Source organism: Rhinatrema bivittatum, chromosome 5 (genome assembly GCF_901001135.1).
Source record: "Rhinatrema bivittatum chromosome 5, aRhiBiv1.1, whole genome shotgun sequence".
NCBI classification, from domain to species: domain Eukaryota; kingdom Metazoa; phylum Chordata; class Amphibia; order Gymnophiona; family Rhinatrematidae; genus Rhinatrema; species Rhinatrema bivittatum.
In genome coordinates, this window is record NC_042619.1 from 254,351,670 (window position 1) to 254,377,132 (window position 25,463).

Below are 25,463 nucleotides of genomic sequence, written 5' to 3' on the forward strand. Positions count from 1 at the left end.
TGTTTGAGAGATGGGGGGGGGGGGGGGTGTTGGAGAGAAGTGGCGCTCTTGCCCCCGCTCTCGCTATTGTTAGGTGGTTGTGGTTTGCGGGGCGGGCTTTGTATTGGGAGCAGCGCTCTTATCTCGGTTCTATGAATAGCGGGTCTGGGTCGGGGGCGCGCCTGCAGATTTCCGATTGGCCAGGGCTGCTCCCTCTTCCAGAGCAGGTGGGGAGCTCTGTGGAAAGGCTGCCGGAGACAGCAGCCAATGAACGGAGGGCGCTCAGAACCCCCAGTCCCACCCCTTTCCCTTGGATGGAGAAGATGTTATCTTAGGGATGGCTAGCAGGGTGCGGGCTAGGAGCCAAGTTAGCCGTGGGAGCTCAGAGTCGGCGAGATCTTCGTGAAACAAGGAATGCCGAACTGCTCCCCGATGGCTTCCCTCCTCACTGCCCTCTCGCTCCAGGGAGGATTAGGCTCTGTCCTTTCCTAGTGCTGCAGATGAGAGCCGGTAAGCTTTGCATGCAGTGGGAACGCGATCCCTAGCCTCAGTGCCCTCTTCTCTGCTTTTCGGAAGCTTAAAGTGATACCTGAGATAGAAAGCAGCTCCATAAATTCTCCCCTGGTGCAGACAGCGGGTCAGCTGTCGGCGGTCTTGGTTGATTTGGTCAAAGAAGAAAGAACTGAGAATACCATGCAGCTATGTATTAGCAGCTGGAGCAGATGTTTGACTTTGCATTGTGCTGTGTAACTTTCTGAGAGACAGGCTGCAGGGTTGTGATTATGGAAGCTTAGGATATGGAACGAACACATTGGTGAGCAGCGCGAAAGAGACAGGTGAGGTGGGAAAGGTGGGGGAGGAGAGCTAGGAGCGAAGAAAATTGGCGATAGAGAGACAGAAGCAGATACCGGGGACGGACGGACGATAAAGCCAGAGAGAAGTAGAGTTCTAGGAACATGTTGGTATAAATGAATAAAGGCAAAATAGAGGCTGATGTGTTACAGAACAGCACATACATACAAGGACATTTAGCTATATTGTACACCACACAATGAACATATGCAAAGAGCTACAGCCGCATACATATAGAGACATTTGCATCACGTACTTCTATCCACATGCATATACACGCACACAGAGTACACCTGTGCATACCTTCACAATAACAAAGAAGAAGTGTAAAGTGGGCAGGGTGCTTGGCTCCACCTTCTCCAGGTGCTCTGTAATTTTAATTCATTTCAGAGACGAAAGCATTTGAAAGTTCCTCCTCCTTAGCATCTGCCACCAAAAGCCACTGCTGTACCGTTTGTCATCAGAGGCCAGTTGATACCTGCCTGTGTGGCATGCACAAACACATATGCTACAGATTTTTGTGTAAGGAGATTATTTTGCTAACAAGGAGGCAGGAAACAGATATTAAAAAAAAAATGTAAAATACAAGAAACAAAAGAAATATAAAATGTATGGCAGAAGGAGAGATGAGAAGGGAGGAAAGGTAGTACTGTTTTTCAGTATTCTGAATGTTACTGGGTTAACTCCTTGGTGGCCAGCACCGGAAAGAGAACAGTGCTTGCAGTGCTCACAGGCCCTTCTTGACGATGTACTCTGACTTATTTCTGGGGTGGTGCACCTCCTCTACCATTGTAAATTCTACTTTTGCACCATAGTACCATCTGCTATTCCAGTACTGAGACTCCCTCCACCCTCTCAGGTCTGCTAATGCACCTCAGTTCTGCCCTGCAGCACCAGTACTGACTCCCTTCCCCCTGTACATGCATGTACAACTTTATTAATGTACCTCACTCCTGCCCTGCAGCACACCTGCTGTTCCAGTACTGAGACTCCCTCCCCCATGCACACAATCACAGCTCTGCTAATGCATCTCAGTCCTGCTCTGCAGCACATCCTGCTGTTCCAGTACTGAACCCCTCCCCCCAACACAGCTCTGTCAATGCACATCCTGCCCTACAGCATGTCCTGCCATTTCAGTACTGAGGTTCACCCATGCAACACTGCCATTGGAAAAAAAAATGGCAATTTCATGTGGCTATAGAATCACAAGGGTCCTTTTGGAAAAATTAAGTAGTGTCAATGAGGCAGAGCTTTGGGGCGCCTGGCATTTGTTGGGCCTACTCCTTAGTTTCTGCCTGAGGTCACCCTGTGTCCAATACCAGTCCCGATTCTGCATCACTCCCTGCTATTCCAGTTCTCTTTATGTAGTTATTTCAGAATACAAAATGATTTTTGTTTTACAATTTGTATTTATGTTTTATTTTTGTACATTGCTGAGAGCAGGTTCTGGATTAGCAGGTTATACATTATTTTAAATAAATTCTGAAGCTCTCTCACATGCACACACATACCCCCTCTCTCTCTCTCTCTCTCTCTCTCTCTCTCTGCTTTGGCTTGTGTTGGTGTTTTTCAAGCTGAAATGTCAAGCTGCCCTTTATTTTTTAAAATTGGGACTTGTCATAGAAACAGTGGCAGAAAAAATACCAGTGCAGGCTGTCAAGGCGTGTCTGCCCTGCAGAGATAATGGATTTGTTTCTTTGGAAACGACCTGCAGGTTCTGTATGGGCAATGCTAAAGGTTTTCAGGGACGCCGCATCAATGCCAAAACCGGGTAGAATTTTGATTCAGACCTTGTAATGGAGGTAGCCAGGACGTGACAATGACATGTGAGGGCCAGGAGACAGGGCTGGAAGTGAGGGGGGAGTACCAGGTCCAATGATCAGAAGAGTCCTCAGGGACGAGTGCTAGCCTCTTCAGATAGGACAATTTGGGACCAGCAAAATCGACTCATATGATTTGCAGGTGCTTTAAACAGAATAATCATTTTCTGCTCAGTTTCTGTGCAGCCTGGAGCAGAGGTGACACCTTGTGGCTGCTCTACAACATACACCTTTATATTTCCTGTTGCTTTTGATACTATTGCATTTCTTTTTAAAGTGGAAATAAATGACTTTGTGGAATCTCGCGGCTGGTAAATAAAGACAAAGGGTATCATTTGGAGGTGACTATGCTTGGAGCACAGAGTAAACAAACGTCCCATATCACACATTCCATTTTGCCTCAACACAGCTAGGCATAGTAATAGAGTGCGATAACTAATGATGGCAGATAAAAACCAATTGGCCTATTCAGTCTGCCCAAACGTATCAGATCTTGCCTGACTGTGTCTTTCACTTTCAAGATCCATGCCCCATTCTAACAGCTGGAAGCTAGGTTCCATGTGATCTACCCTTTTGGTTACACATCCTCCTTCCCTCTTTCAGCACCTCTGCTTTATATCATCCCAAGCTGCTTACCCAACTGCTATTGAGCTATAATCAGCTACAACACTGCCCCAGCAAGAAACGATGCAATAGAATGCACTCAGCCGAGCGCACTTCTAAACCCACGATTGGAAGTGGATTTTGGACGCGTGTCCACAACCTCTTACGCTATAAGGGGATTAGCCCATCCAAAACGCGCATCCAACCCCCCATGAAACTAATAGCGCTCATCACATGCAAAATGCTATTCTCCCCAGATCCAAAAAAAAAAAAATGTGCACCCGACCTGTGACCAACCGTTTTCTTAATCTGCTGACAGTCACCTCTTCTGGGCACCCGATGCCAAGGAGGCGCTAGAGGTGCACATTTGTCCCTAGAGCCTCCTTGGCAGTGCGACCCCTCATTTAAGTGTTCAGTCTCGGGCCCAGGAGAGGTGCGTGTTAGGAAAGCGGGCACTCAACGCTGAGCTCCCTTTTTCCACGCTGATTTTTTTTTTTTGCATTGGCCCCAGTATTTCTAAAGGCCCTGTTTTGTTTTTTTCTGGGACCTCCCACCTCAGAGTTTACAACATGACAGCTCTCGGCAATGTCTTGAAGGGTCCTGCTGCTCCATGAGGCAGCTCCTGCAACTGGATGCGTGAATGCTGGCAGCAAATAAAGAACTCCTCCCCAGAATAACTCCAACAGTCTTAGAAAAGAGAACGCCTAAAAACCTTGCCAAAGAAGTCACTATACAGATGGTCCCTTATGAAGAAAGGCTAAGCAGATTAGGGCTCTTAAGATGGAGAAGAAAAGATTGAGGGGAGTGAATATCATTGAGGTCTACAAAATCAAGAATAGAGTAGAAAAGGTAAAGAGAGAATGGTTATTTAACTTTTCAAACAACACTAGGACTAGGGGACACTCTTTAATCTAACAGGTATCAGATTTAAAACAAACTGAAGAATGAATTTTTTCATTCAATGCACAATCAAGCTGTGGAATTCAAGCTAACACAGATGGATTTAAAAAGGGCTTGGACAAGTTTATGGAATAAAAGTCCATAGTTGTTAACCAGGAGATCCATATTCAGCCACTGTGTGGCTCAGCTAGTTAGCCAAATAAACCTATCCAGCTAACTTAGCCTGATTATTCAGTGGCACACTCATGCTACTGAATTTACCCGACTATCCTAAAGTTAGCCAGATAAGTCCACCCGGCTAACTTTAGGACAGATCTACAAGATGAGCAGACTTACGGGCTGATACAGTAAAAGTTGTGGGAGAGCGGGCGAGCGCCTGCTCTCCCGGCGTGCGCACAGGCCACTCTCCTGTGCACGTGATTTAGTATCGGCCCGCATGCAAATGAGGGCCCGCGGTAAAAAGAGACGCAAGGGACACTAGCGCGTCCCTAGCGCCTCTTTTTTGACAGGAGCGTCGGCTGTCAGCGAGCTCGACAGCCGACGCTCAATTTTGCCGGCGTTGGTTCTGAAACCTGCTGACAGCCACGGGTTCGGAAACCGGATGCCGGCAAAATTGAGCGTCTGGTTTTCGAGCCGCGGGCTGATTTTAAATTTTTTTTTTTATTTAAAATTATTTTTAACTTTTGGGACCTCCGACTTAATATCGCCATGATATTAAGTCACAGGGTGTACAGAAAAGCAGTTTTTACTGCGTTACTGAATAAGGGGTAAAGCTAGCGCGTCGAAAGCGCGCGTCCAAACGCGGGTTAACAGTGCGCTCTGCCGGAGCGCTCTGTACTGTATCGGCCCGTTAGCCAGATAAGTTATCCAGCTAACTCAGCTCCTCCCAGTTACGCCCTCACCACGCCTGCTATTTAAGCCAACTATTTAGCTGGATAAATACTGGTCGCTGTCAGAGACAGGATGCTGGGCTTGATGGGCCTTTGGTCTGACCCAGCATGGCACTTCTTATGTTACTGTGGTCTCTTCTCACCCATCCTATCTCAAATGCACCCTCCTCAGTGTATTTTATGTGCACTGTATTCTAACACACACACACACACACTCTACCTTCAAAGTCTAGCTCATTTAAAATTGTTACTGAAGAGCAAGGTGGGCAGCCGGATTTGCAGATCCATAATCAAGCTCACATGGCCATGCAGAGGGCACTGATAGCAGGAGGAAGACAGCAAACCAAAGGAAAAGATCAGAGCACAGGTGGTCACACAGGAGTAACAAGATGCCTTACCTTGCAAAAGAATTGTATTGCCAGTGTTGCAGCTTTGGCCACGAAGGCTGGCAAGGCGTGACAAAGGTTATGGAATGAAGAACTACAGGTAGCCAGATGTAGTTTTGGAATACCAGGAGGACCTTCACAGAGGAGCCAATGCAGACTGGTCAGCCTGGTGCTGCCTGAACCGCCGGCACACGCAGACTAATACATCAAAGGCTGGCATGGTCAAATGGGACTAGCAGTGCTGACATGCAAACCATGGATCACCCAGGTGTTTCTGGGGCCGTTGTAAGAAGGGGGATTTCTCTGCGGCAACATAAAATGCCACGGCTTGTATGTGACTCTGGAAAGCTGCCCATGTTGTGAGGAGAAGAAGGAATATAGTATACATTCATGTACGCTGTAACCTTTGGCATAACTCCTAGCAGGAAAGGGGGGCAGGAGAGGAGGTGCTGGAGGTTCAGGGGGGAGCATCAGGAACAGGCTGGGGCTTTTCTCAGACAACACTCATATTTATGGAAGGGGAAGGAGATAATTCCACGCATGTAGGCACAGACAGGATTATAATTATTCCTCCACAATGTATACCGGGCTTTGAGGTGACTGCACCATGGGGTCCGTTGTAGGCAAAGGCAGCAGAAGCACCTCCTCATGGTCAGGGCTGCTGGAAGCTCACTCCTTCTGAAAGCAGTGAAGATGCCACAGAGGAGTCACATGCTTAGTCGCTTCCCCCTCTTAATTATCTTTTCTCATTAGACTTCTCATGATGAAGCCGACCAGCTGGATAATTAATTAAGCCCATTCTGACTGGGACCAGAACGGCAGCTGTGCCAATAGGGATGTCAAGGACTCCGTGTAGAAGGGAGTGTGAGTCACGGAGAAGGAAGGAAGAGCCAGTAACAGGATGGGGGCCAGCGATGGGTGGGGGAATGATGGGTTGGGCACTCACAGGTCTGGGTCGGGGCAATAGCAGGATTGGGACAGTCATGGATTGGCAGTAACAGGATTGGGACAGACAGTGATGGGCCAGGGCAGTAACAGGCCACTTGGGCTGACATGGCATCGGCTACATAAAGTTGTTTTTGGTTTGTTTGTGTTTTTTTTTTTTGCCATTCAGGATAATGCAGGGTTACACATGAACTTGTGATAGCTCCTCACAGATCTGTCTCCCGACATCCTAAATGCAAAACATGCCTGCCCTGCTCTGCTCGCCTCTGCTCAGATTGAAAGTGCACTGGGGCCTTGTCTGAACAAAAAAAGATCTGTATAACTACAGGTGGTGTAATGTATGCAGGAGTCTCACCAGGAAAGGCTGTGTTCAGTGTCTAATAGCAGCAAGCAGGAATCATTTCCATGGCCCCATGCACTGCCTGATTTCCATCACAAAAGCACGGCTCCCCTTCTAGCTGCTTTTCCCCAGGCCGAGGGCTGTCGTGCCATTCAAGGGGCTTATTAGATGCTGAGGCAAATCTACCCTGCTCCTCCTCAACCACCAGAGCCCAGCAGGGTGACAGAGCCTTGATCGTGCCTCCCTCCCATCATGAAACAGCAAGCACATGAACCGTGACCCACGGGCCTGCTGCTGACCTCTCTGCTCACCAGGTGGACAGCAGGATTGACGAGGGCAATTCTGACAGCCGCACAAAGTTAATACCTTGGGTGGAGAAATCATTTTTACCTGGCGGCTCACATTTCTGATGGCATTTGTCTGTGGATACCCAAGTATGTTCTGATGAAAAAAAACTGTTATTAATCAGCTTTTTCCGTGTTATCAGTGCAGTGTGCTCTACTTTGGTAAATAAGCACCTTGTCAGTATTATTGGTGCAGTGTAGGCTCCTATGGTAAATCAGTGCCTGTCAGTGTCATTGGTGCAGCGCCTTTGAAGTGATGTCAGCGCAGCATGCACCCCTTTATTAAATCAGTGTCTTTCAGTGTTATTGGTACAGTGTGCATTCCTTTGCTAAATTAGCACATTTTCAATATTATCAGTGCCCTGTGCCCTACTTTAGTAAAGCAGTGCCTTCTCAGTGTTATTAGTGCAGTGTTTAGAAAGGCTTACCATTTCACGTAAACATCTATAATGCTGATAATTGCATTAACAATACAAGAGACAGTGCTAGTTGAACAATCATTATACAGTATAATAAATGACATAAAGGTATTACCAGTATGATTAGAATCTATTTTCAATGCTATGTAGAACTAGAATGAATTAATATAATCTAAATTAGATAGGAACTACTGTGATAGCCATGATGATGTATAATTATGAACTAGAATATGTATTCTCTAATGTGTTGAATTCGAAGAGTGAACATTAAAACAAAGCTTATGATTGTTGACCTTGAATATGAACCCTAATAATGTAAACTGTTGTGATCTTCTTTTGGAAGGACAGTATATAAAAGGCCTAAATAAATAAATAAATAAAAATATACTCCTTTAGTAAATAAGTAGCTTGTCAGTATCAGTGCGATGTTGCTCCTTTGATAAAACAGCACCTTGTCAGTGTTATCAGTACAGTGTGTGCTCCTTTGGTAAATAAGCACCTTGTCAGTGTTATCAGTATGGTCTGCGCTCCTTTGGCAAATAAGCAGCTTGTTAGCATTGTCGGTGAAGTGTACACTCCTTTGATAAACCAGCACCTTGTCAGTGTTATCAGTGCATTGTGCACTCCTTTGGTAAATAAGCACTTTGAAGTGTTATTAGCGTGGTGTATTCCATTGATGAATAAGGAGCTTGTCAGCGTTATCAGTGAGGTCTGTGCTCCTTTACTAAATAAGCAGCTTGCCAGTGTTATTAGTGTGGTGTACAGTCCTTTGCTAAATAAGCAGCTTGCTAGCGTTGTTAGTTCGGTGTATTCTCCTTTGCTAAATAAGCAGCTTGTTAGTATTGTTAGTTCGGTGTACACTCCTTTGATAAACCAGCACCTTGACAGTGTTATCAGTGCATTGTGCACTCCTTTGGTAAATAAGCACCATATCACTGTATTCAGTGCAGTGTGTGCGCCTTTGGCAAATAAGCACCTTGTCAGCATTGTCAGTGCAGTGTGTGCTCCTTTGGTAAATAAGCACCTTGTCAGCATTGTCAGTGCAGTGTGTGCTCCTTTGGTAAATAAGCACCTTGTCAGCATTGTCAGTCCAGTGTGCACTCCTTTAGTAAATAAGCACCATATTAATGTATTCAGTGCAGTGTGTGCGCCTTTGGCAAATAAGCACCTTGTCAGCATTGTCAGTGCAGTGTGTGCTCCTTTGGTAAATAAGCACCTTGTCAGCATTGTCAGTGCAGTGTGTGCTCCTTTAGTAAATAAGCACCTTGTCAGTGTTATCAGTATGGTCCGCGCTCCTTTGGCAAAAGCTTGTCAGCATTGTCGGTGAAGTGTGCACTCCTTTGGTAAATAAGCACTTTGAAGTGTTATTAGCGTGGTGTATTCCATTGATAAATAAGGAGCTTGTCAGCGTTATCAGTGAGGTCTGTGCTCCTTTACTAAATAAGCAGCTTGCCAGTGTTATTAGTGTGGTGTACAGTCCTTTGGTACATAAGCAGCTTGCCAGTGTTATTAGTGCGGTGTACACTCCTTTGGTACATAAGCAGCTTGTCAGTGTTATTAGTGCGGTGTACACTCCTTTGCTAAATAAGCAGCTTGTCAGTGTTATTAGTGCGGTGTACACTCCTTTGGTACATAAGCAGCTTGTCAGCGTTATTAGTGCGGTGTACACTCCTTTGGTACATAAGCAGCTTGTCAGCGTTATTAGTGCGGTGTACACTCCTTTGCTAAATAAGCAGCTTGTCAGCGTTATTAGTGCGGTGTACACTCCTTTGCTAAATAAGCAGCTTGTCAGCGTTATTAGTGCGGTGTACACTCCTTTGCTACATAAGCAGCTTGTCAGCGTTATTAATGCGGTGTACACTCCTTTGCTACATAAGCAGCTTGTCAGCGTTATTAGTGCGGTGTACACTCCTTTGGTACATAAGCAGCTTGTCAGCGTTATTAGTGCGGTGTACACTCCTTTGCTACATAAGCAGCTTGTCAGCGTTATCAGTGCGGTGTACACTCCTTTGCTACATAAGCAGCTTGTCAGCGTTATCAGTGCGGTGTACACTCCTTTGCTACATAAGCAGCTTGTCTGCGTTATCAGTGCGGTGTACACTCCTTTGGTACATAAGCAGCTTGTCAGCGTTATCAGTGCGGTGTACACTCCTTTGGTACATAAGCAGCTTGTCAGCGTTATCAGTGCGGTGTACACTCCTTTGGTACATAAGCAGCTTGTCAGTGTTATTAGTGCGGTGTACACTCCTTTGGTACATAAGCAGCTTGTCAGCGTTTTTAGTGCATGTGTACTCCTTTTGTATGGAACTTGTCCTCTTTTGTTTCTCTCCCTCTTGCTCCTTTGCTTTTTCTTTCAGCACCTGTCATTTTTCTCCCTCTCTTTTCCCTGAATTGCTTCTCTCCTTTTCGAGGTTCTCTCTCCCTCCCTCTTTCTTCTTTTGTTGGTTGTCCTCCCTTTCCCCCCTCTCTCCGTAGCTGAACAATACCTGGAAGCACAGCCAGCAGAGCTGCAGAAACAATGCAGACTGTTATTTTTGCAAGAAGTGGGAAGTGCAGTTGCTTTTGCTTCTTCTCCTGCAGCACTGACTCATGCCCAGAAATGTTTCACCATTGTCCCCCCGCTTCCCAAGTTCGAGTGGATAAAAAAACACAGCAACTTAGTCAGCATTTATCAAAACCAAGCACATGCCATATCATCCCAGGAGTGGGGAGCACCGGTTCTCCCTCACTATTCTTCTCTTCTCTCACCTTGAGCTTCTGCATGCATAAATATAATACAATTCTTCCTGTGTGTCAGATGCATTCAGCACATTATTGACAGTAACGGGAGAGAGAAAAAAAAAACCCTCAGAACAAAGAAAGGCTCTTGCATATTCTGTAGGATTTCAATATGCCTTGTCCCTGTCTTTCTCTGGCACCACTATCAGAAGTGTGAAACCTTTAGGGGAATAAAGGGGGTCCGGCAGAAGGTGCCAGCTCGCCCATGCTTTCCTTATGTTCAGTGAATAGAAGGCAAACTCCAGCTGTTCTTGCTGGCTGCCTCTGAATCTTTACCTCCAGAAACATTTAGAGGAGGGGGCGCGGGGGTGAGAGAAGGGGGTTATCCTTCTCTGTTGTGACCCAGCCTCAGGGGTTGGTGTCTCCACACGTTTGTTTTGCACATCCCTTGAACAAGAATGATCCTCACTCGGTTATTCTGGCTACAGTCTCTCACTCCTGGGAGCTCTTTTTAATACCTGCACCATGCAAAGCCTTCCCTCTGGCGTTCCTAGGGTATAAAATATACAGGCAACCTTTCAAGGTGGGCTTGCCAATGACAATTGGGACTATCTCTGTATCTTTATACTGCATTTACTTGGTCTTGGATCACATTTCATGGTTCTTGAAAATCTTCTCTCTCTCTCTCTCTCTCTCTCTCTCCATATGTGGGGCAGAATAGTCATTTGGGATTGACATATCTATTAGCAATGCTGTTCTGGTATTTTTCTTCCTTACTCCAGTGTCTGGTTTTCTAGCATTGAGCTTTGAATCTGCACTCTCTCCTCTGAGAGGGGCTCAGCCTGCCAGCCCCCAGCAGCACTGTCACTCACAACCCCTGTAATCATGTGGGATGCCACCATGGCTGTCAGCCCTGATTAATGATGGTCTTTAATTAAAGCTGCTGGAAAAATTAAAAAAAAAAAAAAAAAAAGAAAGAAACAGGCATCTCTGTTAAAGTGCTCGGTGATGTGTGCATCATGTCGCCAAGCAGCAACAGTCATGTTTTCCGAGATGGACAATAAAGAACTTTTATAAAAAGGAACAGGGTGTGAAGACTAGAGCTATGACTTGCCTGATCAGATCTGCTCCCTGATTGTACCTGCCTGGAGAGAAGCAGAGACACTAGGAACGCTGGCAGGGCTGGGAGGCAGGGTCTGTGGCTTATGTATGTACGTATGTTGTTTGTTTTTTTTTTCAAGGATACAGCATCCAATCCGACATGGGACAGAGGCAAGTCACAACTCTGAGGGAGGAAGGTTTGGAGTGGCACAGATTACCATTCATTTCTTGGTGTGGAAGTCTTTGCTCTGGTCTCTTCCCCAAACGACCCAAGCTCCTGAGTCACACAGCCTATTCAATGTGTGTGTGTGTGTGTGTGTGTGTGTGTGTCCCATTGCTCCTGTGGATGACAGGGGTGTGGATGAGAGTGTTCCATTACATCCTCTTGTGATCTCATATAGTGGAACTATTAGGGTCCTATATGCACCAGACCTCAGGGAGCACCAATAGAGGGGCATCTATTGATGGAGGTCTCTCTCTTTGCGGATGGGAGGGCGGGATTATTATTACAATTGCAATTTCTTTCTATTTTTAGACTGCCTTTACCAAAGTGACCTACTGCATCATTAGATTATGTAAACCATATATTTGGTAATTTCTGGTTATATGTAAACCGAAGCGATATGTACTAGTACATGAACTCCGGTATAGAAAAAGTCCTAAATAAATAAATAAATTAGAATGGAGGTCTAATAAGTCCCTTCCCCAAAGAGTTTATAATCTCAGGGGGCAGCTAAGGCATTGGTGATGATGGTGGTGGGGGGGGGGGGGGAATAGGTTAAGTGGAATTTGAACCCTGGCTCTCAGTCCACGGCTCCAACCACTAAGCTACGCCTTCTCCCAGAGCTTGTCTGCGACTGCCTGTCCTTCCAGACATAATGATAGGCTCTGAGAATCCTGACAGCGGCAGTAACTAATTAAATAATAATTTGAATTTAGATGGTCACAACATGCATTTGCATAAGCTACTTACTATCAGGCCGATACAGTAAAGTCCACGGGAGAGCGGTGCGCACGATTCAGTATTTAAATAAGGCCCGGTGGTAAAAGCGGGCAAAAGGAGGCGCTAGGGACACTAGCGCGTCCCTAGCGCCTCCTTTTAGGCCGGAGCGGCGGCTGTCAGCGGGTTTGACAGCCGATGCTCAATTTTGCTGGCGTCTGTTCTCGAGTCCGCTGACAGCCACGGGCTCGGAAACCGGACACCGGCAAAATTGAGCGTCCGGTTTTTGGCCCAACAGCCGTGGGCCGAATTCAATTTTATTTTTTTTTTAACTTTTTTTACTCTTCGGGACCTCCGACTTAATTTCGCCATGATATTAAGTCGGAGGGTGCACAGAAAAGCAGTTTTTACTGCTTTTCTGTGCACTTTCCCGGTGCTGGAAGAAATTAGCGCCGACCTTTGGGTCGGCGCTAATTTCTTAGAGTAAAATGTGCGGCTTGGCTGCACATTTTACTTTCTGTATCCCGCGCGCATACCTAATAGGGCATCAACATGCATTTGATGGCCCTATTTGATGGTACAAAAACTTAGATTGATTGTAAGCCCTCCAGGGATAGAGAAATACCTACAGTACCTGAATGTAAACCGGTGTGATATCTCAGTTGAGATCAAATGTCGGTATATAAAAATAATAAATAAATAAATAAATAAATTTGCATGTTGAGGGCGCTATTAAGTTCGGCGGGTTGGACGCGCGTTTTCCGCCCCTTACTGAATAAGGGGTAAGGGAAAACGCGCATCCAACAACAGGCTAACAGTGCGCTTTGTCGGAGCGCACTGTACTGTATCGGCCTGTATGTGAGAGACAAGTGCAGCCATCTCTGGGGTGAATGTTTTAACTGCAATTTCTGGCACTTGGATCCCTTATAGGATTGAGGGAACATTTAAACTTAGGTAAAGTGAAACCCTGTAATAATTCATAATTCTTCATTTTAGAGTTGCATCTTCCTTTTTGCAAGTCCCCTTGATCTGGAAGTGTCAGGCACAAACCAGTAATATAAACATACTTTACTAGCTGACACCCACTGAAAATTCAGTGGAGGGTCTATCATCATGGGAGCACTCAGCACTCTCTCCCCTTAGGCAGACCCCGCCTTCCACATATAGACCTCAGCCCTCTCTCCCTACCCCAGTACAACCCCAATCCCTCTACAGCCTGACCCCAGTACTGTCTCCCGGCCCTCGGTCCAATGCCAGAACATCCCAACCCTAGCAGGCCCTCCCAGGCCAGTCTTGCATGCTTCTCCTCCCACCCAGCCCAATTCCTTTCCTGCCCTCTTGCCTAGCCCAGCACTCAGCGATGTACCCTCCAGGCTCCATGCTCAGCAATCTGTCACCCCTCACCACCCTAACCCTGGGATTATCTCTCTCTCTCTCTCTGCCCTCTCCCTAGTCCAGTCCTAACAGTATCTGACCTCTGCACACTGTGTCTCTAGAATCCAGCACTCTCTGACCCCTTACCCAGTTCAGCTGCAACTCTCCCTCCCTCTCTCACCCAACCCCAGCACAGGGTTGCCTGTCACACTCCTCACCTCTGCAGGGTCTGAGTGTCTGTGACTGGGAGGTATGGAAGGGGGCAAGGATGCCTGTGTTTGTGCATGGCTCTTGTTGGGAGGGGGAGGCAGGGTTTGGAGCAGGAGAGAGAGAACGAGTGAATGAGTTAGTGTTTGGGAGAGGGAGAGGTTAAGGCATATGTATGAGTGGGTTAGGAATTATATGTTAGTGTGAGTGTATGTGAGCGGGTATGTATGTGTGAGTGGACATGTCAGTGTTGGGGGTATGAGTGAGCAAGTGAAGATGCGATTGTGAGAGGGTAGATGTGAGTGGGCATGTGTGAGTATATGTGAGTCTGAGTGTAAGGCATGTGAGTTTGAGAATGAACGTGTGTGTGTGTGTATGAGGGAGGAGAAAGACTGTCCGCCTGATTAATGTATCTTCCCCTCCCCCCCCCCCCCCCCCCCCCCCCACTAATAGAATGGAATATGCAGGTGACCAAACATTTGGCCTTTGCATAATGCTCCCAGGACCCGTGACCTTCGTTCACACCAGTCTTTAATTGGTCATGATTCCGCAGGGTGTTCCTAGGGTAGGAGCAAGCATCTGTCACTCTTGCCTCACTGCTCCGATTTGCAAAAATGGTCCACCAGTCAACCTGAGGCTGGCACCATTATGTTATAGGGCGGCTGACAGACAGACACTCAGCCCATCATACTAAGCTGATTATACATACAGATGAGAACCAGGGTGACGATGATTCCAGGTCAGCAGCCCTTGGAGCATAGTCCTGAGCCTCAGCCGATCCTGCCTTTAGTATCTGTGATTTCCTGGTTGGTATCAGCAGCAATGCCATGCTCCTGGATATTTTATTATAATCGTTCCTTAGCATACTGAACAGTTCAAGAAATGCAGCTACCCACTACGCTTCCTCCTACTTGCCCTCACTGCTGACACACAGGTGCAGAATGTGTGCGTGTGCTTGTATGTGTGTGTATTTACATGTCTGTCTGTCTGTCTGTCTGTCTGTGTCTATGTTTACAGTGCAACACTGTAGATGACGGCAGATAACGACCAGAGGGCCCATCCAATCAGCCCAGTTGTCCTTCTCTAACACCTTTGGTAGATGAGCATGTAAATTCCCAAATTTAAACCACCACCACCTTCCCTCCTCCACATGATTTTCACCCCGCGTCTCAACTTCGGTTTCCTGCTCGTGCCCCCTCTGGCTGTCCTGAGGATGTTACAGTGCTGACCTCCACCTCCCCTGTTGGAAGGCGATTACTTGCTTTTGTCATCTTTCTCTTTGGTTCTTACAAGTCCCGTACTTAATCCAGCACCCAGGCCCACTGCCATGTTTTACCACCAAGCCATGTAGTAATTCAAGCAAGCACTAAAACTAGTGAGCCTGTCGCCTGAAACGTCCGGCCACGCTGGGCTCACTGTGGAGTGGTGGGGCCTGGCAGTTAAAGCACAGACCTAAGAACCAGGGAAGCTAGGGCTCAAACTCCACTTCTCACAGTGATGCCTCTTGTGACCTTGGGCAAGTCACTTCACCCTCCATTGCCTTAGGTACAAACTTAGGGCCTGATTTACTAAACGTTCCCCCATAGACATGGAATGAGGGGAAAACTTTAGTAAATGGGGTCCTTGGATTGTTAAGCTCTCTGGGGCCAGAGAAAATACTTACTCTACCTGAATGTAACTCGTCTTGAGCTACTGATTGGAAAGGTGTGAGCTAAATACATAATACATTAATGCATGAATTGACCTTCGGGTTGTAACCTCGCGTGCTCCGCGCAGGTTACCTGATGCAGCCGTACCAGCACGCTCTGTCCCTTTGGCTCGTGTTCTCCCCTCTTTGGCCCTCTAAGGGTCACTCAAGCCCCCTCCCTCCTGTCTTATACCTGCTACCCCCACCTGCTCTCACCGCTGAGCTCTCTGTCTGTTCCAGGCATGTTTGTATTCTGCGAGTGCTGTAGTTTTGGTCGGCGCTGCTTCTGCCCGAGGCCTGTTCTGGGCATCTACCACCCTCTCAGTAAAGAAGTATTTTCTCAGGTTTCCTCTGAAGCTGCCCCCCTAACTCCATTTCATGAATTTCCTTTCCTATGGAAAATTTCACCTCCCCAAGCTTTCTTGAAGCCCGGCAAATATTTGTCTCTCTCTCATGTACCTTCCCCTGTGAGGTTTGAGTCCCAGCTCTTTTCTGAGCCATTTCCATCCTCTCGATGTCCCTGTGAAGGGGCGGCCTGCAGAACTGAAAGTGGATCTCACTAGTGACCTATGACAGGGCAGGGTTACCTCCTATTCCTGCTGCTAATACTTCTGCTTATTAGAGATGTGCAATTACATTTTTTTTTTCATTTTGTGTGTAGTTTATTCCATTTTTTGTCATTTTTTCAAAGAAAATAAGCCACAAAACAAAAAACCCCAAAGGAAACAAGTTCAGGCCCTTCCTGGAAAAATCCAAACACCACTAAATTGAAAAATTATTTAAGGCTCTCATCCACCCTATCCCCAATGGGCCTACCCATAACCCATCCCTCTCCTGGATGAATGACATTTTGTTTGGTTTTCTTTCATTTCCCAGTGAAAGCACATCCCTACTTACTGATGAACATAAGTACATAAGATATAGGGATGTGAACTGGGCTTCGGACAATTGAAAATATCGGACGATATTTTCAAAATCGTCAGAAATCGGGGGCTCCCCCAAAAAGATATGCCATACTGGGTCAGACCAAGGGTCCATCAACCCCAGCATCCTGTTTCCAGCAGTGGCCAATCCAGGTCATAAGTACCTGGCAATTACCCAAACATTAGATAAATCTCAAGCTACTATTGCTTATTAATTAGTCATAGCAGTTTATGGATTTATCCTCTAGGAACTTATCCAAACCTTTTTTAAACCCAGTTACACTAACTGTAACCACATCCTCTGGCATTGAATTCCAGAGTTTAACTATGCATTGAGAGAAAAATAATTTTCTTTGATTTGTTTTAAATTAGCTACTTGCTGACTTCATGGAGTGCCCCCGGTCTTTCTATTATCTGAGAGAGTAAATAACCGATTTACATTAACTTGTTCAAGTCCTTTCATGGTTTTGTAGACTTCTGTCATATCCCCCCTCAGTCGTTCCTTCTCCAAAACTGAACAGCCCTAACTTCTTTAGCCTTTCCACAAAAGGACATCACTTCCTATCCCATGAGTTTTTTGTTTTCTTAGAAGCCTCTCATGCAGGACTTTGTCAAACGCCTTCTGAAAATCCAAATACACCACATCTACCGATTCACCTTTGTCCACATGTTTATTCACCCCTTCAAAAAAATGTAGGAGAGGCAAGACTTCCCCTGGGTAAATCCACGTTGGCTGTGTCCCATCTAACCATGTCTACCTAAATGTTTTGTGATTTTATTCTTTGTAACAGTTTCCACAACAGTAGAATGACACATCAAACCAGAATTTGTGGTGTACAGGGTTAAATATATTGAAAAACCACACCAAAACAAAGTCATGTAATTTGAGGAAAGGAATGCAGTCACGTGGTTAAATGTCATTAAGGAAAAGTAGAGATTAAGATGTACATAAATGGCGGGACTAGAAAAATGCAGACCAGTCAATATTTAAATTTAATCCATTTGTGGAGACAGTATTCAAAGTGTGAATCCATCTCCGCGCATCTTAGATTAAGGAATGGGAGTTATCATCACCACAGGAAGAGGGGAATAAACCTCAATGACAAAATGGTGGCGGTGGTTTAGGGGCTGTTGTGTGCCTCTGCACACTTTCCTTGTTGCTTTATTACCTTGCCAGCTACACTGAGGTCACCCGAGATCTCTTTCTCGTTTGACAGTTCCCAGTTCGTGTCCTTCTAATTGCTCGGTAGCCAATGGCTTGGTGCTTCCCACACGCAGGTCTTTGCACGTTTTATCACCACAACAGCTCATTCTCCAATCTCTGGACCATTCCCCGAGTATTTACAAGTCCCCCTTTTCATTTTTTTTCCCCATCCATCTGCAATAAGCCTGGAGGACCCTCCCACTGCTCATGTTGCCTGGCCCATTTGCCCTCACACACGCTGCGGCCTGCTGCTCGGCCAGCTCCTCACCCAATTTCCAGCTCTCCGAGCTGCTCACGTGCTGTCCAGCCTGTTTGAGACCTCACTGAGGCCTAACTTTGCTGATCCACCTCGCCTATGTGTGTGCATGGGTCTGTGCATGCGTTTGTGTGGCTGTCTGACAAACAGGCGGACAACAGTAACCTACCAAAAAAAAAAAAAAGTCCATTCCCTTCCGCAGGCTGTTGAAATGCTCCCGGATCCATTTGCATGTCAGTTATGTAAAATAACCTCTCATATGAAATGCAGGTGGAGGGATGGGCAGCAGGAGCAGCTGCCGAAGGTTGGGGGGAAGCGAAAGCCCCGAGGCAAAGAGGCAGGCAAGAAAGATTTGCAAGGAGCAGAAAGGAAAGAGGTCCTCACTCCCTCTCCTGCACACTCAAGACTTCAGCTCCAGTGAAGTTTAATGCAAAAAGTCTTGCCTTCATATTTACAAAGTATTCTTTTTTTTTTTAAGTGAAAACAAGACCTACATTTAAATATTAAAAAAACAACCTCTCTCTGTTTCTTTTTCTGCTTCTGGCCTCTCCGTTCTCTTCTCCATCTCCCCTTTCCTTGATGTCTCCTCTTTTTCTCTCAGGCCAGTGGGCTCAGCTGGGCTGGGCTGGATACATGTTAACCTGCAGTGGTGTGCACATTTTTTGTGCTTACAGCTTTCCTCCTGAATTTCACAAGGAGCTTAGGGGTAGATTTTACAAAATTACGCACATGTGTACTTTTGTTCGCACACCAGGCGCAAACAAGTGTACGCGGGATTTTAAAATCTGGGATCGGCGCGCGCAAGGCTGAGCAAAATCAGCAGCCTGCGCGCGCCGAGCCGCGCAGCCGGCCTCCGTTCCCTCTGAGGCCGCTCCAAAATTGGAGCGGCCTCGGAGGGAACTTTCCTTCCGCCTCCCCCCACCTTCCCCTCCCTTCCCCTACCTAACCTACCCCCCCCAGTCCTATCTAAACCCCCCCCCCCACACCTTTATTCCAGAAGTTACACCTGCTCGAGGCAGGCGTAACTCGCGCGGGCCGGCTGCCAGTGCGCCATGTTCCGGTCCGGAGGCCGCGGCCACGCCCCGGAATGCCCCCGGGCCAGAACCACGCAAGTGGCCCCGCCCCGGATGACTCGCTGCCGTGACACGCCCCTGACACGCCCCCCAGGAAAGCCCCGGGACTTATGTGGTCCCGGGGCTCGGCGCGCGAAGGGGGGGTTTGAGGTAGGTTTTCGGGGGGTAGGCGCGTAACCCTTTGAAAATCTACCCCATAGTGCACAAAAACAAAATGTGCAAACAAACCTGAGTACAACTTACACCAATCCCATGATAATCAAGGCATGCGATACTACTCCCCAGTACAAAGAGGTGCATAGACTTAACTCATGTAAAGCTGGACATGTAACTCCTGATCAGAAATACAGTTTGTGGGGCTGAATCTGCAGTTCATGTTGCTGAGGTCCTGAACTTGGGATTGATGCTCAGAAGACACGATTTGTGTGCACATAGCACATGTTCCTTGTGCAGAACATGGGTTTATGTGCATAAATCCTGTTTTATGCACACTGAGCTTGGTTTTGTGCACACATTTTTGGGTTAGCAGATTTTTAAATCCTGATGCATTTGCATGCCATTAGCTTAGTGCATTGGGGATTCTTTTTTTTTTTTTTGAGTAAAGTAAATGTGCACTGAAATTCAACACACATTTTTTACTCTCATCTATCGGTAGTTATATCGGGCTCCCCTGATACCGTAGCTCCCTTCCCTTCTGTTAAACTACACCCAAGCACTGACTGGGAGAAAATATAAGAGTCATAGCAGCACCTGAAAACCTTTGAAACAACATTCAGTATTCTCATTTGTGATTCAAAAACAACCTGAATATTTGAGGAGTAACAGAGAAACATGAAGCAGATAAAGATCATACAGCTAATCTAGTCTGCCCATCCACCCAGTCACCCAGCCCTGCAATCTCTACCCCTTCCTCAGAGATTCCCCCTGCTTGTCCCATGCTTTCTTGAATTCAGAAACCAGTACTGGAAGGCTGCTCCATGCATCCACCACCCTCTCTGCAAAGAGATTACTCCTCAGTCTGCTCTTTCACCCTCATCCCATTTCCACTGAAAGAGACTCACTTGCTGTGCATTGATATCTCTGAGTAGAAGTGCTTCCTATTGCAGTATGCTATTTCTCTATTAGATAGAGGGAGGGGACATGGGGAGGGAACAGAATGGGAGCAGAATGACTGCAATGAATTGCACCCATCACATTTGGCATGGCAGTAATATCGAAAACACTACAGCATGCTTCATCTCCTGCCATTGTGCCAATAGGTGCCAGCTCTGTGGGTGTCAAGGGTGTTTCGTGTTTGAGTACCCCAATATTGAGCAAACTCCTTCACTGTGGTCCAGGGAGGGGTAGTTTGCATTGAGTTTAGCACCCCCAGTCATTTTGAAAAGTTGGCTCTTATGACTGTGCCTGCTGTTCAAAATACTGGAAGTAGTCCCGGACACATTTTGTTATGGTCCATGGTACTTGGCTGCCTGTCTGGGAAAGGATGACTGATCCATTCTGTTGACTGTTCCCCTGTATTCTGGAATGATCCACTGACCAAAAAATATAAAGTTTAACTTCACCAACCCAGATATGGCATTGCCCACGAGCAGTGTGAGAATCAAAATCTCCCCAAATGTCTTCAAACGAAGACAAAATTGCCCTGCAGGGAGCTCAACCTGTACCTAAAATGACAAGAGGCGGGTGACACCTTATAAACTAACCAATTTATTGAGCCATGAGCTTTTGAGGAAAGGGTCCACGCCGACGCATCTGACAAAGCGGACTCTGTCCTCGAAAGCTCACGCCAGGATAAATTGGTTAGTTTATAAGGTGCCACCCGCCTCTTGTCATTTTTGCCGTACCAGACTAACACGGCTATCTCATTCATCTCTGGTAATCACATAACCCCAGCAGTGTTGTCCTTGTCGGTGGGCAGGGACAGATCTAGGATTTTGCTGCCCCTAGGCACTTTGATGCTTTTACCCCTCCCACCCCACCTCTGTTACAGGGTAGCAGAGGGCAGTAAATCTTAGCCAGCCCGCTGCCCCTAAATGTTTGCTGCCTTAGGCACCGGCATAATGGGATGCTATTGACAAATCTAGGGCTGCCTAATCCCCTCTCTTCTCTTCTCCTCCAGTATTGCCCCTGGCTCTCTCTTTCTTCTCTAGCTCTCATTCTAGCCCTAACCCGGAAGAGGAAGGCGAGCAACATCCAGAATCTCACACAACAGGGAAGGTGGCACAGTTACCGACACTAACACTCGCCACCTGAAATGTGCGCTAACTTTTCTCCACCAAAAGTTTAATTTCCAGCATTCAAAAAAAAACTTTGGTTATGCCTTCAGGGCTTTAACACACTGAGGAGTAATAGCTAATGAGTTCATTAATATGAGATTTGCATGCAAGCACTCTAATTTGTCAGTACGCTTTTGCATACACTTCTCTTTCATGCGCAGAACTCCTAGTTATAGTGGCGCAAGGCTGTGCACACACCAGAATGTGCATACAAGCAGGCACTAACCTGCGCGCAGCATCGTGCTGCTTATTATATCAGACCTTCTCCTTCCCTTTCTGGTACAGCTGATAGCAAGGGAAGTCCCTCATCAACCCCATTCCCTGACATGCAAGTTTTTGTTTTAGGATTCGGAGACTGACACAGCAGGGATGAGTTGGGAGGAATTTGCTAAGACTGTGTACCTGCTGCTGGGAACTAGTTTGCCTCATAAAGTTAAGTCTAGGGATCAAATCAAGCCATTTTGTCCTCATTCTTTCTGCTTTAACTCTTTGCTTGCTGGTGTCCTCACCAGGCCTCCCTGCCACCTGCTTCTCCAAAAGATCCAGGGCCAACAGAATCATGCAAAACACGCACACACAAAAAAAAGCACAGAATACTTCTGCCCGGGATTTGTCTGTTAAAGCCCCAGAAAGGAGGTCTATCACCAAACTCACAGCGTTCTCTACGAGATGAAGGTTTAAGATGCTGAGCTATGGAATAGCTCCTGTCGGTGTCACTAACAGGGAAAGGGAGGACGGGGCGGACAACACACAGACCAACCCCCCTTCTCACTGCTGTGATACGGATACTCCAAAATAAGAAAACCAGGCAGACTGTAAAAATAAGTCAGGCATTCCCAATTAACAGTAAAAAGAAATCATTTTGTTAACATTTAGTAATCAAAGTGGAAGGAAAAGAGGGAGTACATAATGATACTGGGGGCATTCCGGAAGGTTTTGCAGTCTCCCATGATGAAAAGCTGAGCTCTCACCACTTCTTGTTCTCCTCTCTTTTTGGTTAGGCTGGCTGCTATTCAGGATGGCCGGAGACTTGCAATGACTGCGGCAATACTGGGGCTCTCGCACTAGCAGCGCCACGTATGCTAGTCAAAAACACCGCCTGCCCCTCCCCCCAGGGCTGAGCCACCATGGGAAGCGTCAGCAGCCTCATCTCTGGGCACAATTTCAACAGCAAGCACGGCCGGAGCTCTCAGGACAAGCTGAGGAAATCGTCCCACCTGAAAAAGCTGAACCGCTACTCGGATGGGCTGCTGAGATTCGGCTTCTCGCAGGAGTCCAGCCATGGGAAATCCAGCTGCAAAATGGGCAAGAACGAGGACTTCTTCTACATCAAGGTCAGCCAGAAGTCACGAGGAGGACCCCAGAGACCTGACTACTCCTCGCTGTCCAGCGCAGACCTAGGGAGCCAGGGCGTCGTGAGCACCGAGTACGCCAGCTGCACCAATCCTCCCAAGCTCATGCATTTCTCCAACCAGTTGGAGCCGGTGAGTGGAAATGATACGGCAGTGCATGGTTGTGTGGACGGGGAACGTCGGGAAGGTTGTGTGTCTCGCCATCTGCACCCCCTTACCTGGGATTGCCACCCGCTTACACCTAGATTGACCTTACCAGATCGGAAGAGGTGGGAGGGGAGGAGGAGGGGAACAGACAGGACCCAGAGCCCAGCATGGTAGGGACCCAGAGGAGCCAGAGAAATGGGCCTTTTTTAATGTTTTGGGGGACATCTAAGTATTTAGTTTGCCCCTTTATATACTTGGGGATCAAAACAACTTTTGGTAACCTAAAGCTGGGTTTTCCAAAACTGTCCTGGTAACCTATAGCCAGTCAGGTTTATAGGATATCTACAGTGAGCATGCATGAGACTAATTCTTATATACTAGATCTCTAGCATAAAAAAAAATGTAACTCATGCATATTCATTGCAGATATCCTGAGTACCTAACTGGCCATGCAATCACCAGGATAGGTTTGGGAAACCTGTCACTGGGGCTCTGCAAAACGCAGAAGTCCCAAAGCGTAAGCTGTGTGTTTTGTGCTCTGAAACTTCCAGCTATGATGCCCTGCTCCAGACTATGCAAAGTATACCCCCCTCCCCCACCTCCAAATCACAAGTCCTGAATGATAGTGCCAGGACAGGGATACCACAGGCCAAGAGAGGCTTTTGGAACTCAGGAATAATACATGATGGGGCTTCATTGCTCACAACACAAGTGGGATTAAAAATGTTTTGCACTGCCTACAGCAAACTCAGCCCAGAATGAGGCCAATGGGTCTCTTCCAGTTTGTTATGGGATAATAACACTCGTCAGGCTTAGTCTGCTTCAGAAGCATGGGAGAAATATCAGGGCTTTTCTCTGCACTAAGGTACCCATGCAGCCCTGACAGGCAGTTCATGATGCAGCTGAGCAATGCAGCTTCATTCTGACATTCTGCAATTAGGAGGCAGAGCAGATGGTCCACGAGCCCATTGCATCACCATGAGGACTCACTGCTGCTCCATCTGTATCATTCAAACGCAGTACCCTAGAAGGATGCCTCAGGAAACATTCCCTGTATCGGGATTGTCACCGTTCCAGGGTTCTGCTGCATCTCTAATGCCTCTGCCACCAGCACCCACACAGCGTGATTTCTCCAAGCTCTCGGGGTGGGGGGTATAATGTTGATTTCTAGAATTGCAGCATGAATGGCTGGATGAACACAGGCATTGCTCCCTTTCAGTGCCTCCAGCAAAACAGGGCTCCTCAGGGTCCCATGCTGGGCGAGGGGGGGGGGGGAGGCACAGAGCAGAGTGAGGACGCAAAGGGAAGAAAGTTAAGGTCCCTGCTTCCTCTATTCAGTGTGTAGGATTGTTACAAAATGTAAGCAAGAGGCAAAAGTGGGGAAGGGACTGAATTTCTTTGTTAAAGATGTCTGTTTTATTACTTTATTGAGATTCAAAATCTGAAGCATAGATCCAGATTTGGAGAGAGAGAGAGATCTTTCACTTTAAAGTCTTGCAGCTGATAAGATGCCCTTTGCCTACATATGCAGGTAATGAAAAGCTTAAGCCTTTCTGCCCACTGACCAGCATCCATTTCCTCCACTAGGATGCTGAGAAAAATGTTCTACGGCCAACAGTGTTCAAGCCCGTGCAACCTCGGAGCTCTGGTACCAACCTTCATTCTTCTCCAGGCAATGGCAGCCGCTCCTCTCAGCAAGCACACTCCTTGGAGAAGCCAAAAGTGCTGGAGAGCAAATCGTCAGGTTACTCTGGGGGAGCTCTCTCCGACTCTGGTAGGAACTCCATGTCCAGTCTTCCAACACACAGCACAACCAGCAGCTACCAACTGGACCCTCTGGTTACACCTATGGGGCATATCAACAGATTTGGGGGCTCTGCTCATAACATCACCCAGTGCACGGTGACACACGGCAGTAACATGTTAAGCCTGAAAGCCATGTCCATTTCTGATGGGGGGAACTCCAACAAGATCATCAATGTGCCCGGCAAAGCCCACCACCTGTCAGAGAAGATCTCTTGCATTCGCACCCCCATCGCCACCGACGAGACTGCCGTCCAGGAGCTGGAGAAGAAGCTGCTGGAGAGGGAGGAGGAGCTGCAGGAGCTACAGAGCAGCTTTGAGGCAAAGGAGATGGCCACCTGCCAGGTCTTTGAGGAGAAGCAGAGACGCTGCAAGGAGGAGCTGGATCTGCTGAAGCAGAAGTGCAGCACCAGACTGAGGCAGAACTCACAGAAGGCCCAGCGGAGCCAGCAGGTTCTGCACTTGCAGATCTTTCAGCTGCAGCAGGACAAAAAACAGCTGCAGGAAGACCTGCAGACCCTGCTGAAAGAGCGAGACCTGCTGGAGTCCAAGCTAAAGTCTTATGAGAAGGAGAAGACCAACTTTGCGCCTGCACTGGAGGAGACACAGTGGGAGGTAAGTCAACAGCACCACACACCAGCTCTGCCTGGTAGAACCTCATTAATACATCCCATAATAAATCCAGAGATCCAAGGAATAAATAATGCAAGAAGCTACAAGTCTTTTTTGCACCATCTGACAGCAGAACACCAAGGTCATACTCTAAAACTCCATATTGTGTGTGTGTCTGTCTGTCTGTCTCTCTTTCACACACATATCCATCAAAGAAAAAGTACAAATCGCTTCTAAGGATAAGAGGAGAATTGGATTCTGTCACAATTCTCCTGATTCACACATTCCCAGAAGTGACAGGCTCTGTATCCC

General features: G+C 47.1%; 1 protein-coding gene across 1 annotated transcript in view; it reads left to right on the forward strand.

The window, feature by feature from the left end:
- The first annotated feature begins 308 nt into the window (after window positions 1–308).
- LZTS1 (leucine zipper tumor suppressor 1) overlaps window positions 309–25,463 on the forward strand; it is a 29,117-nt gene continuing 3,962 nt past the window's right edge. The window contains exons 1-3 of the mRNA XM_029603868.1: window positions 309–489; window positions 22,239–22,721; window positions 24,324–25,154. Coding sequence (XP_029459728.1) covers window positions 22,365–22,721; window positions 24,324–25,154 — 1,188 coding nt within the window. The 5' untranslated portion in view covers window positions 309–489; window positions 22,239–22,364. The remainder of the gene's footprint in view (window positions 490–22,238; window positions 22,722–24,323; window positions 25,155–25,463) is intronic.